The sequence below is a fragment of the Otolemur garnettii genome, unplaced genomic scaffold (genome assembly GCF_000181295.1).
Source record: "Otolemur garnettii isolate 467f Iridium unplaced genomic scaffold, OtoGar3 scaffold00104, whole genome shotgun sequence".
Taxonomy (NCBI): domain Eukaryota; kingdom Metazoa; phylum Chordata; class Mammalia; order Primates; family Galagidae; genus Otolemur; species Otolemur garnettii.
The window spans coordinates 7432652-7446365 of record NW_003852499.1 but is presented as its reverse complement, the minus strand read 5'-3'; the positions used below and the strand labels follow the sequence as shown (position 1 = coordinate 7446365).

The following is a 13714-nucleotide window of genomic DNA, read 5'->3' as shown; positions in this document are numbered from 1 at the left end:
ATACTTTTAGAGAGAAGGGAAAGAGTTCTGATTGGGATGTTGCACCTTGGAGGGCTTCTGGTTGGCTTATGAGTGGCTGGTAAAAGTTCTATTTCTAGACCTGAGTGGTGGTTACAAGGGTGCTTACTTTGTAATATACTGAACTACACATCTATTTTACACTACCTTCTATATCTGTATCAAAATTTTTTTTAATCTCTTAATTTTTTCTTCCAGCTTAACACCTAACACATTAGTTTGGGCCATAACAATCTTTCACCTGCATTAAAACAGCAAACTCATCAGTCTCCTTCTTCCAGTCTACAGTTTGTCCACATTGAATCTATTCTCTATACTGTAAATAAGGTGCTCAACTGGGCACATAGGAAATATTTAATAACATTTCTTAAATATATAAGTATAAAACTTTTATCTGACTTCTCCCTTCCCTCATTACCTAATTCCAAATAGGTAGTTTCTAGATGCTTTAAGGTGAAACTATTATAATTTTTAAACCCAAGTAAGCATACAAGCAAAATATAAAGAAAGTATATTCCATTTGAATAAAAAATCCTTCTCTGCATACAATAAAGAACTATGCGTTTTAAACCACTCATAGGAAGAAGGCTTTCCTATTAAGACATTTTAAAATTGATGCCCATAACAAATTTCCATCCAGAAGCCTACACATTAAAGTTCCTTTTGAACACATCTTGCAGCACAGAGCTGATAAACTCCTCCTTCCCAGTAAACACATCAAGCCTCTGACTCATGCACTGTTTATTAATAAAGATAGGAAACCTGGAAATAGAAATGAATGTACATACTATTCAAACAAGTGTAAGAATATGCTATTTGCTCACTTTATTTTGCTCCTTTTGGCCTGAAAAATGTCATTCAAAAAAGAAATTAGAGAAAGAATATGGATCTTGCTATACTGTCAACTGAGGTAGACAGTAGAAAATGTGTTCATTCTTTCTCATTCGTTTACTAAGAACAGTATCTAGAGGTGGAAAACAAACAAGTTAGGAATAAAATTTCATAATTCTCCTTTTTTTCAGTTGTCTTGTTTTAAAAGTAAGTTAAATTTTATTTAAACACCTAAGAGAAAGGAGCATTTGTAACTAAAGGGTAGTACTAATGTTTGAGATTTCTTCCCACCCCAATTGTAGAAGCTTCAAGTTGTTCATAAAGTCCCTCACAGATTCAATCTTCCATACAAGTTCTGGGTTTACACAACACAGAGGAGGCAGAAATAAAGGAGAGGCAAATGAAAAGAACCCTCACTCCTTTTTTGGTACCTTAAGCAATGTCCAGAGGCACTGTACTTAAACCCTTACCATCTCTTGTAATGGTATTATGCTTAGAAAAAGCTATCTTGCGAAACAGAACCGAGGGACAAATGACACACAAAAGGGGGAGGGGGAATAGCCTGAATAAATAAGGTATGAATTAAAACAGCAACTCAAAGTACTATAAAAAAATAAGTTTTTCAAAAAGGTATGAGACTATTTTCATTTTTCCAAAATCACTACAATAGGAACCTCTATTTCTTTAGTTCCTCCTATTCATTGTCTATTTTTTTTCTCTATGTATCTGTTTTTCCTCAATCTCCTCTGCTTATACTTTTCAGTCCCCAATAACACTGATAGGCATTCATCAGTTGAGCTAGTTAGAGTCAGAATTCTTAGCCTAGAATCTATTTATTAGATTCTATTTATTAGCACTGTTAGCCTCAAATGTTTCTGCAAACCCTAATATGATAACACTTATAAAGTTTGTTGACATGACAAAAATCTGGCAGACTGCAATAATGTTTTAAAACGTTACATTTTATTTTTCACAAGAGTGTCTATGTTTTTTAAAAATAGGAGCATATACTGAAATATATTATTTAGTTGGCCCCTAGACAATGCTTTGTATGCATATGGACTGAAGATCAAAAAATTTTCATCCAACTTAGCTATTTTCTGCCAAAAAACTGAGAACCAAAGTTGAGGATCAAATTTTGGTATGTAACAGGATCACCCTGTAAAGTTGGTTGAAACTCCATGCGGCCAGGCTCCAAGTATAAATCTAATCTTTCCTGTAATTCAGCATTTGTCCAATAGATGTCCTCACTCTCCTATCAATCAAAGGAAAGGGACTACAGCAAAACATACAAAATCTAAGAGTAAGTGATCACCCAACAGTGTAATTTCAATTCACAAAGAAAATACAGTGCCAAACTGAAATTCTCTTTTTCCTCTGTGGCTTTGTTTGGGGGGAGGGGACAAATATTTAGTTTCTATATACAGAATCATATTGATATATAAAATGAAAAACTAATGACGAATGCCACTACATACAAATAAAATATTAAGTTAATGTTACCATATTTCATCAAATTTAAGGTGCCACTGATTGTAAGACACCACTGCTTATGTGCTATAAAGATATGAGAGGAAATGCCTCCAAATGCATCATGGTACACAGCTCTATCATTTAGTTTTATTTCATACTGATTTCAAGGTCTTTTGTTTTTTACTTATTTATTTGTTGGTTTGTTTATTTATTTCTTGAGACAGAGTCTCACTCTGACACTCTGGGTACAGTGTCATGGCATCAGAGTTCAAAGCAATCTCAAATTCTTAGGCTCAAGCAATCCTCTTGCTTTAGCTCCTGAGTAGCTAGGACTACAGCTACCTGCCACCATGCCTGGCTAGTTTTTCTATTTTTAGTAGAGACAGGGTCTGGGTCTTACTCAGACTGGCCTTGAACTCCTGAGCTCAGATGATCCACCCACCTCAGCCTCCCAGAGTTCTATGATTACAGGTGTGAGCCAACACACCCAGCTGGTTTTTACTTATCTAAACAGACTTTAACCACATTAATCACTTACCATTATGAACTGTTTTCATATGTTTCTCCATACCGAGTAACTTTATTTTAACGCTGATTCACAGAAAATTTCTGAAGACATGTCAAGCAACCATTAAAATTAACATGACAAAGTTAACAATGTTCATACTTCAAATGAAGCGATGACAAGATGAACAGCCAAGATTATATGTATGAATACACAGGCAAACAAATATATCAGGGTTGCTGCTTTGCTGAAAGAGATGCCATCAAGTGTGAAGACTTCACTCAATTTCATATTGTTAAAATGGGGAAAACTATGAGTCTTAGAATTTATGAAATACCAATTTTTTTAAGATGGACAAAAGTCCAATAAATAATAAAGTCTATGGATACCCTAGTATTATCAACACAAAATTTTTTTTGCCTTTCTTGATTTTACTATTATTTATATATCCAACAATCTTTTCAAGTCACCATTCACTTAACCTAGATTAGAGCTGTGTAGTTCCTAAGTAGACTCCCTTATCCCTTCCTGTCTTTTCCTCCTCATGTATTCTCAACACAGAGTAAATTTTAAAAGCTAAATGAGATCGCGTTGCTCCCTTAATTACACAGTAGAATGGTTTTCTCTTGCATTTTGAACACAATTATTGCATCATCTGCAAGAATCATGAAGGCAGGTATTCTGTCTCTAAGAGGGCACAGATTTTGTTTTATTCACTACTATCTCCTTAGGGCTTTGCACATGGTTGGTGCCCAATAAATATCCAGTGACTGGAATGAATGACTCTCACTCTGGCTACCTCTCCAACTTCTCTCATAAAGTCTTCCCTTTCCACCACTTGCCTTGCCTTCTAGCCTCCTCCAGTTCCTACAAAACTCCTTAACAGGCCTTTGAAACTGTTAACCTTCTTCATGAAATGACTTTGCCCAAATGCTCAGTAAGAATGGCTTCCTCTCTATTTTCAGATCTCCATTTAAAGGTCATCTCCTCTAAGACACTTAACTGGTTTAAGAAATCTCCTTTCCCAACATAATTAACACTACACTCAATTCATTTACTTTGTCTCATAATTATATTGTCTCCCATCACATTTTTAAGTTTTAGAAGGACACAGACCACATGCTCTGTTATGAAAATGAATACCTAATATCTATCCCAGGATCAATACCTATTAAAGGCTCAGTAAATAACTGTTGAATACTTGAGAAAGGAAATGCCATACCAAGTTCCATCTAGCATCTCATTGCTCGAGAAAACAATCTTTATGTATTAGTCACAAACCTTTACCACAAGTTATTTTAACTTTTTACATATATTTTCTAACATATACGGGTTTGGGTTTGTTTGTTTTTTTTAATTCTTGCTAGGGCATACTTCTTTCCTGTCAGAAACTATATTAAAAGCATTTGGCTTACATTTTCTTCTTGTGCTTTTATTTTTTTATATTTATTTATGTATTTATTTTGAGATAGTCTCACTATGTCACCCTCAGTAGAGTGCCGTGGAGTAATAGCTAACAGCAACCTCAAACTCTTAGGCTTAAGCGCTTCTCTTGCCTCAGCCTCCCAAGCAGCTGGGACTACAGGCACCCGTCACAACACCCGGGTATTTTTTCTTTTTGGCTGCAGATGTCATTGTTGTTTAGCTAGCCCAAGCCAGGCTTGAACCTGCCAGCCTTGGTGTATGTGGCTGGTGCCCTGCTCATTGAGCTATGGGCACCAAGTCACTTGTATTTTTTTTTTAAGTAGCTCTTTATTTTAATTTAACAACATTAGGTAACTATTTTCCAAATGAGCATGATCTCAAAGCATTCATCATATGCCTAACACTATATTATTTCTGAACTTAAATATTCTGTTTCATTGATCTAGTTATGTGTTCCTGCACCAATGGATTTTCAATACATGTAACATGATCTGTGTAGTAAGTCTCCCCACTTTGTCCCTCATGCAAATAACCTGCAAAATCATGTGGACATGTCTCAAAAAACTCTCACTGGTGGCTCAACACCCGTAGCACAGTGGTTACTGCGCTGGTCACATGCGCAGAGGCTGGTAGGTTCAAACCCAGTCTGGGCCAGCTAAACAACAATGACTAATGTAACCAAAAAATAGCCAGGCATTGGGGCAGGCGCCTATAGTCCCAGCTACTTTGGAGGCGGAGGAAAGAAAATCACTTAAGCCCAAGAGTTTGAGGTTGCTGTGAGCTGTGACACCACAGAACTCTACTAAGGGCAACATAGTGAGACTCTGTCTCAAAAATAAATAAATAAAAATAAAAATAAATACTAGAATCACTAGAATTACATTGAGTGTTTAGATTTGGGGAAAAATGACTTTTGAGATGAGTTTTGTTTGTTTTCTTGAGAAGAACCTTACTCCACTGCCCAGGCTAAAGTTGTCATGGGTCAGCCTAGCTCACAGCAACCTTTTAAACTCCTGGGTTCAACTGATCCTCCTGCCTCAGCCTCCCAAGTAGCTGGGTCTATAGGTGCCTACCACAACACTTGGCTATTTTTTTCTGTGTTTAGTAGAGATGGGGTCTTGCTCTTGCTCAGGCTGGTCTAGAACTCTTGAGCTCAAACGATCTCCCCCCTTGACCTCCCAAAGTACTAGGATTATAGACGCCATCTAGTAGGCCCGGCTTGAGATGAGTTCTTGCTATGTTGCCTAGGCTGGTCTCTGCCGTGGATTCTCCGGCCTCAGCCTTCCAAGTGGCTGCAAGCATGAGCAACTGTGCCTGGCTAATACCCTTACATAGTGTATTCATCTATACTATAATAAAAACTTAGCCCCAGTCTTTCTTTCCATTACTAATATTATTTATTCCATTTTCTTATCTAATTCCCCTCATATTTCCAGAACAATTAAATACTAATGAGCACAACTATCTTTGACCCTTTCTAACTTTAATGGGAATGTCTAGTATGTCATTAGTAAGCACAAAACTGGCTAGTAGTTTGAAATACATATTTATAATATGCATTTATTGTACATTATTTATTCATATTATGTTCTAAAAGTATCATTCAATTCTTATTTTATTAAGAGTTTATGCCAGGCATGGTGGCTGACACTTATAATCCCAGCACTTTGGGTGGCTGAGGCAGGAGGATCACTTGAGCCAGGAGTTTGAGGCCAGCCTGGGAAACACAGCAAGACTTAGCTCTAAATAAAGTTTTTGGGTTTGACTGTAAAAATGTGTAACATTTTATCCAATGTCCTTGAGATAGCCATCAAATACTGTGAGGTTCTCTTTTCCTTTTGCCTATTACAAATCATGAATGTGTATGATATACTGTGTCATCCTGGAATTCTTGGAATAATTCCTTTTGGTCATACAATATTATCTTTGATTATAATTCTAATTCTATCTGCTTGTCTTTTATTTATAATTTCTATATCTAAACTCATAAGCAAAACTGGTTTTGTGGTTTACTTTGTTTTTTAACCTTCATCAGGTTTTGGTACCCAGAGGTAAACATTTGTGGGGAAAAAAGAACCTGAAAAGCTTTCCTTTCTACACGCTCCAGGCTTAAAATTAACTAACTACCTCTGCCTATATTTCTACTTGCTCAACTAACATTTCTTAAGTACCCATTATGTATTTGTTAGACACTGGCAACATGAAAGATCAAAATTGTTTGTGTTCCCTTAAAAGTCGTATGTTGAAATCCTAACCCCGCATGTGATGGGGTATTAGGAGGTGGGGCCTTTCGGAGGTAATTCAATCAATCATGAAGGTAGAGCCCTCATGACTAGGATTAGCGTCCTTATAAAAGGGACCCCAGAGAGCTGTCTAGGCCCCTCCTCATCATAAGAGGACACAGTAAAAAGCCAGACATCTGTGAATCAGGAGACAGGTCCTCACTGAATCTGCTGATATCTTGATCTTGGACCCCCTAGCCTGCAGAACCATAAGAAACAGTTAAACCACCTAGTCTATCTTATTTTTGTTAAAGCAGCCCAAAAGGACTAAAAGAGAACACATATTCCCTTCATGTGAAATATTAAGTGAACAGTCAAGAAACATATATGTTAGAATACTATAGTATGACTGGTTCCATCCCGTATAAAACTACACAAGGAAAACGTCACAGAAGATTCAAATTAGAGGTTGGGCATATGAGTCAATGGGAGAAACAGAAAAGAGAAGAAGCATTCTAAACATTTTTTCTAAAACAATCATTTCTACTTACTCTTAAATAATTTTAAGTAGTGTGAATGTGTTTCCTGTAAGAGGATGCCATATTCCTAATGGCAACTGTTGGTATAACTGCCAAGGACAGTGGCTACTATATTTGACAGAGCAGATACAGAACAGTATCATCCTCACAGAAAGTTTTATTGAACAGTAGTGATGTATAGAATTCTACCTTTGTTAAGAGAAAGGAAGAAACAGAAACAGTGAAAACTGCATAAATAACAAAAATGACTAGAAGCATACGACAAAAAGCAATAATTATCACTAGATAATAATAATACCCTGAGTTTTAAGTTTTTGCTAATCTATCTTCTAAATTTTTCTAATTTCCTACAATGGATTTCTGTGTAATAAAATCATGTTTTTAAAAAACAATGAAGCTCGGCACCCATAGCTCAGTGATTAGGGCACCAGCCATATGCAACAGGGCTGGCAGGTTCAAACTGGGCCCAGGCCTCCTAAACAACAATGGTAACAACAACAAAAAAATAGCTGGGTGTTGTGGTGGGCGCCTATATTCCCAGCTACTTAAGAGGCTAAGGCAAGAGAATCACTTAAGCCCAAGAGTTTGAGGTTGCTGTGAGCTGTGATGCCATGGCCCCACTACCAAGGGCAATATAGTAAGATCCTGTCTCAAAAAATAAATAAATAAATAAATAAATAATAATGAACTCCTTCAAAAATAAAAATGTCCTCACTGTAAATAAATATTTCAAATTTTTTACAAAAGGAGGGATTATGTAACAACTACCAATTTAGAAGTATTTTTTTTTTACTTCTATTTTGTTGCTTTGGGACTCTACTATTTTTTAAACCTCCTTCCTCACATTTCATTTTAAAAAGAATTACTCAGACTCCCACTAATACAGTTAGGGAATCTCTTCCTCCGTCCACATGTAAAGATTATCTGAAGTCTGGCCATAAATACAAAAGCTGTTCTGTTAATTTTTTAACTCAATATAAAATGAATTCTTCCTTTATGCCTTCTTTAAATGAAGAATTACCTAGAAAAGTAAACAATTATCCATATCACTAGAGTCAGCTAAAGCTTAAATTTCTTCTCTAAAAAATAAATAATAGTATTTCTCCATATCATTCTTTCTAGCTATGCCTCCATGGCAGCAAATGATTTTTATCACATATCTTTTATAGCAAGGCAACAGTTTCCATGGAAACCACAGGGCAAACATCCATTACTCCTGCCAAGGACTTCATAAGCACATAAACTGAGATAACCATTTACTTTCTCCTATTAATATTTTAAAATTGAACAATAGCTACTCAGATTCTGGTTATGTTGTGTTGTCTCTATGAACAAATCCAGAGATGAGTAAGAAACCAAAAAAATTCTGTGTCCTTCTAACAATAAATGAGCCTTTAGAAATTAGGGGGTAAAAGAAGAAAAGACCCAGAAAGTTATCAAGCCAGTATACACACCAAAAGATGAAGTTAACCCATACAAGAGACCAAATCAGAACAGAAATCAGTGACGCACTTAAATACAAAACTTGAAATACTTTTCCACTAGCACAGCAGAGCACATAAATTTATTTAGGCCAAGATGCTCGCTAATCAGAAAAAAGAGACAATCAATAAATCACAACAATCAAAAAAGCAACTGCTTACCTCTCTCAACATATTGTTTTCTTTTTCCTTCTGCTCCAAAAGGCTTTCTAGATGGTGAACATGCATCTCTGCCTCTGCCAGACGTCTCGTTCTCTCATGGTCTTCCTCAGTAGCCTTAGCAGAAAGTCCTTTGCTCTGCAACATCTCCAGAAGCTTCTTGATGGATTCATCCCGAGCATTTAAGGTCTGCTTCTGAGTCTCAATACGAAGCTCCATTTCCTCCAGGGTCTTTCGAAGAAGGAACAGCTCTTTGGCCTGCCGCTCATGCTCAGCATGTAGTCTCTGAAAGTTCTCCTCTGTCAGCTCTGCCACACAAGGTTCGCCGGTCCTGCTGCTGCTATCTTGCTGAAACAGCTGATTCAGGTCCCTCTGGATCCGCAATTCATCCTGGAGAGCCTGGATCGTCATCTGCATGTGCTAGCACCAAGACAAAAAGAAAACCCCAAATCAGCTTTCCTCAAATAGCAAAAACAGAGCAGATTGTGGGGGAGTCAAAAATAGCTACAAGGGCTCTCAGAAATCTGCGTCTAGCAGATGAGAATTTACTTTATTTTCTATTTCATAGTTTTCAGAAAAATGAATTAGATGCTCTACAAGATGTCAGTAATTTAATCAGAAGCAAGAAAAGTACTGCAGCTCTTCATTTTGCATAAGATATGATAAAATAAAGACACTGGTCAAAACTAACAGAAGGCACTACATAGGAACTGAAGTTGAAGGTGGTGAATAGGGGAAGGGCCATGGGAAACCTATGGGGAAAACAAATGTAAACATACTCATTCAAAAAAATCTCACCAAAATATATAAAGAACATCAAAACACAAAATGACTGTTTAAAATTGTAAACATTAAATAATAAATACTAACAGTTAATGAATGGTTTGTATATACCAGACTGTACCAAGTGCTTCTTCTATGTTAGTTAACAGAGTTAATCTTCATTATAACGCACGTACTATTTTTTATTTCATTGTGGTAAAACACTTAACATGAGAGCTACCCTCCTAACAAATTTTAAGTATACATTATTGTTAGCTACAGGTACAATGTTGTACAGCAGATCTCTAGCATTATTCTTCTTAACTGAAAATTCACAAGGTCTGACAATTAAATTCACAAATTTGCCACCATGCACTTACACTGGCAGCACTGTACAAACAACTCAGTGAGGTTTCATAACTTTGGTATATCACTGTCTCATAGCTGTGTTCGTGCCCATGTGTGGCAGTCTTGCTGTGTGACATTCATTATTGTTGTGCATTTTGGTGTGCCTTTGCAAGAATGTTGGAGCTCGAACTGGAGCAACAAACAAATATTAGTAAATTTCTTGCTAAACTTGCCAAGAGTAGAAGTGAAATCAGGGACATGTTAGTCCAAGTTTATGGAAATAAAGCCATAAAGAAAATAGCAGTGTATAGATAAATTAAACGGGCTTTTTTGCCGGGGAGGGGGGCCTCACCTAATGTGTATGATGTAATGGTACATTTCACAACTACTAAGAAATCGGTATAATTGTGATGGATGTATTACTTAGTTCAGTGGAAGCATTTCACATTGTATATCAAAGCAGTACACTGAACCCCATAAATGCATCAATGTACAAAGTTATGATTTAATAAAAAAAATTTTTTTTAAAGTTTTTCTGAGGGGAGAGAAAGTATCACTGATGAAGAGAGGTTACGGTGCCCTGTAACAAACAGAACTGATGAAAACATTGCAAATATTTGTAAAATTGTGCATCCAAATCATTGGCTATGATGCTGACCAAGTAAACATCAATAGAAAAATAGAAAAAGGCTTGGCGCTTGGCATTGTCTATGAGGGAGTTTTTAGCCAGTAAACAAATAACTGGCTAAAATACCCTCCCTACTCACCTAATCTGGCCCCCGATTACTTTTTTCTTTACCCAAAGATAAAAGAAATATTGAAAGGAAGACATTTTGAGACATTCAGGACATCAAGGGTAATACAACAGCTTTGTTGGCCATTCCAAAAAGAGATCCACAATTGCTTTGAAAAGTGGACTAGATGCTGGTGTCAGTGCATAACTTTCCAAGCGGGAGTATTTCATAAAGGTGATTGTGGTAATATTCAGCAATGAGGTTATGCAGCACTTTTTCCAGAATGAGTTAATGAATTTAATCAAATGACCTTGCATGCCCAGAGATTAGTAAGTCTCCGTTCCTTTTCCTCTCCCCAACCCCTGGCAACCACCATTCTACTCCTTTATTCTGTGAGTTTGACTATTTTAGATACCCAAAACACGTTCAATTGTATTGATGAGGCTTAGAGAAATTTAATTAACCTGTCCAAGATCACACAGAAAGTGATAGAGCTGACATTCAAACCAAAGCAATCCTTGCATCCCACTAAAGTTAGTACTACTCCAAGATAATAATATAGCAAAGTTTTTTAAAAACAAAATATGTGAGCTTTTTACACAGGAGAAGATAACAACATGAATGAGAAATTAAATAAACATGGTAATGCAGATAAACTACTAAAATGTTTGAGAGGGCATATCATTAGCTTATACCCCTATGAAGGTTTTATATGAACCTTTAATCTGAACGGTAAGTAAATTCCAGCATATTATACAATGAATTCCAAATGGCTGTTACATTAAGAGTATTATTTTTAGGAATGAAGAAGTAACAAAAAAGATCACTCCTTAGGTATTTAAGGCTTGGTAATGTGCCATAGTGGTCAGAAAACAGGCATTTTAGTTATGGCTCTTACAGTCATTACCTATGAAATTTGGACACATCACCATCTTCCTGGCTTTCAGAGTCCTCATATTTTAAATGAGGATATAAACACCTTCATTATCCATTCAGAAAATAATTTTTTTAAAAGATGCCCGCCAACAATTTTCAGTCTTAACAGGGAAAGAAATCCTGGCACATGCTATGACAGGATGAACCTTAAGGATATAGTGCTAACTGAAATGAGCACAAACAGACAAATACTACGTGATGCCACGTATATGAAGTAATTGCAGTAGTCAAATTCATAAAGACAAAAAGTGGAACAGTGGTTGCCAGGGGCCAGAAGGAGGAGGGCATGAGGAGTTGTTGTGTGATGGATATAGAGTCTCAGTTTTACAAGATCAAGGGTTCTGGAGATAGAAGGTTGTGATGATTTCAGAACAATGTGAATGTATTTAATACACTAACGTGTACGTTTGAAAATGATTAAGATGTTAAATTTTACATTATATGTATTTTAACACAATAAAAAACTGGGCAAAGGCCTGGCAGAGTGGCCCATGCCTGTAATCCGAGCACTTTGGGAGGTCAAAGCAGGAGGATCACTTGAGCCCAGCTCAAGACCAGCCTGGCCAACACAATGGCTTGCCTAGAAGTCTGAGACCACATGGGAAAGACAGTGAGACCCTGTCCCTATAAAAATTTAAAAATTAGCTAGGTGTAGCAGTACGTGCCCGTAGTCCCATCTACTTGGGACACTGAGGCAAAAGATTAAGCCCAGGAGTATGAGGCTGCAGGGATTATGCCACTGCACTCCAGTCTGGGCAACAGAGTGAGACCCTATATCTTTAAAAAAAAAAAAAAGGAAGGAGGGAAGATGTCTGCCATAGAATTCCACTTATGGAATATTAAGTAATTTATCTGTAATTACTGATATATATTAGGCTGGCTCTAATTTACCACCAGTATAAGAGGCTCCTTTATATATATATATATACACACACACACACACACACACACACACATATATATAAATACTTCTGAGATCTTCTCACAACCTTCTATCTCCAGAACCCTTTATCTTGTAAAACTGAGACTCTATATCCATCACACAACAACTCCTCATGCCCTCCTCCTTCTGGCCCCTGGCAACCACTGTTCTACTTTCTGTCTTTATGAATTTGACTACTGTAATTACTTCATATACGTGGCATCACGTATTTGTCTGTATTTGTTTTTATATATATAAAAATATATAAATATATATATATATATATATAAAAGCATGAATCCAAATTTTTCTTGGGAATAAATTCTCAAAGATGGAATTGATGAATCATAAAGTATGCACAATTACAATTTTGATACATATTACATATGTATAGTCTCATACATTATAGCATGAAATTAGCTTGGCAATTATTATTCAGTTAAGAAAGAAACAACTACTAAATCTTTGTATCTTCAGCTCTGCTCACATCTACTTTACTATGATAGAAACCTAAAACAAGGCTTTGACTGGAAGCCTAGAAATCTACACAGCAATTTTCACCACTGAAATATATATACATCAATATTCCCTCTTTAAACTACAATCTGGATAACTTTACTTTATAAAAATTTCTGCCAACTCCCTTGGAAGAAAAGGAAAAAAGTAGGCTATAAGCCAGGCTACGCTTTCTCTAGCACATTCATACCAAAGATAAAATGAGCATATTCACACATCTCATAGATGTTTATAATGATCAACCACAAACAGACACATTGAGTATAATGAAAAGATCTCAGTTGTAAGATATTACTGGAATTTCTACTTGGGAATTCTGCTCCTGACACTCTGTAAAATGATCTCACACTCCAAATTTTATAGCAACACTCGCTAGTCTACTTTTCACTCTAACAGCTCAATCAGGAAAGGCTGAAAAAGTAGCTGTATAAAATTTACTCCAAGGATTGTACTTTTATTATACCAAGCTGTATCTCAATGAAATGGGAGAATACTATGAACAACAGTAATAAAAATTTGTAAATATCTGACAGAAGCTATGACTTTTCTAAGACACCTGACAAAAACAACAACAGATCACAATAATCTTTCATATATCTTAGATAACTACCAGAAGCTCTTCTGAGGTAGAATATCCAACAAATAAAAAACTAACACAAGTTTCTTGGAATAAGAGAATGCTTTGATCCAGTTTATCTTGATTCCTAAAATAATAGAACTGTGTAGTCTACAGATATTTTTAGAGAACAAAACAGTATTATAAATACATGCAAATGATCACCATCACAAACAATATATCACAGAGAAATCAAGGCACTGCTTACCAAGGTGACCAAAGTCACC

At 36.2% G+C, this 13714-nt stretch overlaps 1 protein-coding gene across 6 annotated transcripts in view; it reads right to left on the bottom strand.

The window, feature by feature from the left end:
• LOC100962189 (ELKS/Rab6-interacting/CAST family member 1) overlaps window positions 1-13714 on the bottom strand; it is a 285037-nt gene that overhangs the window by 178703 nt on the left and 92620 nt on the right. For all 6 annotated transcript variants that reach the window (XM_023517104.1, XM_023517106.1, XM_023517103.1 and 3 more), the window contains exon 3: window positions 8657-9073. In XM_023517104.1, the coding sequence (XP_023372872.1) occupies window positions 8657-9073 (417 nt within the window). The remainder of the gene's footprint in view (window positions 1-8656; window positions 9074-13714) is intronic.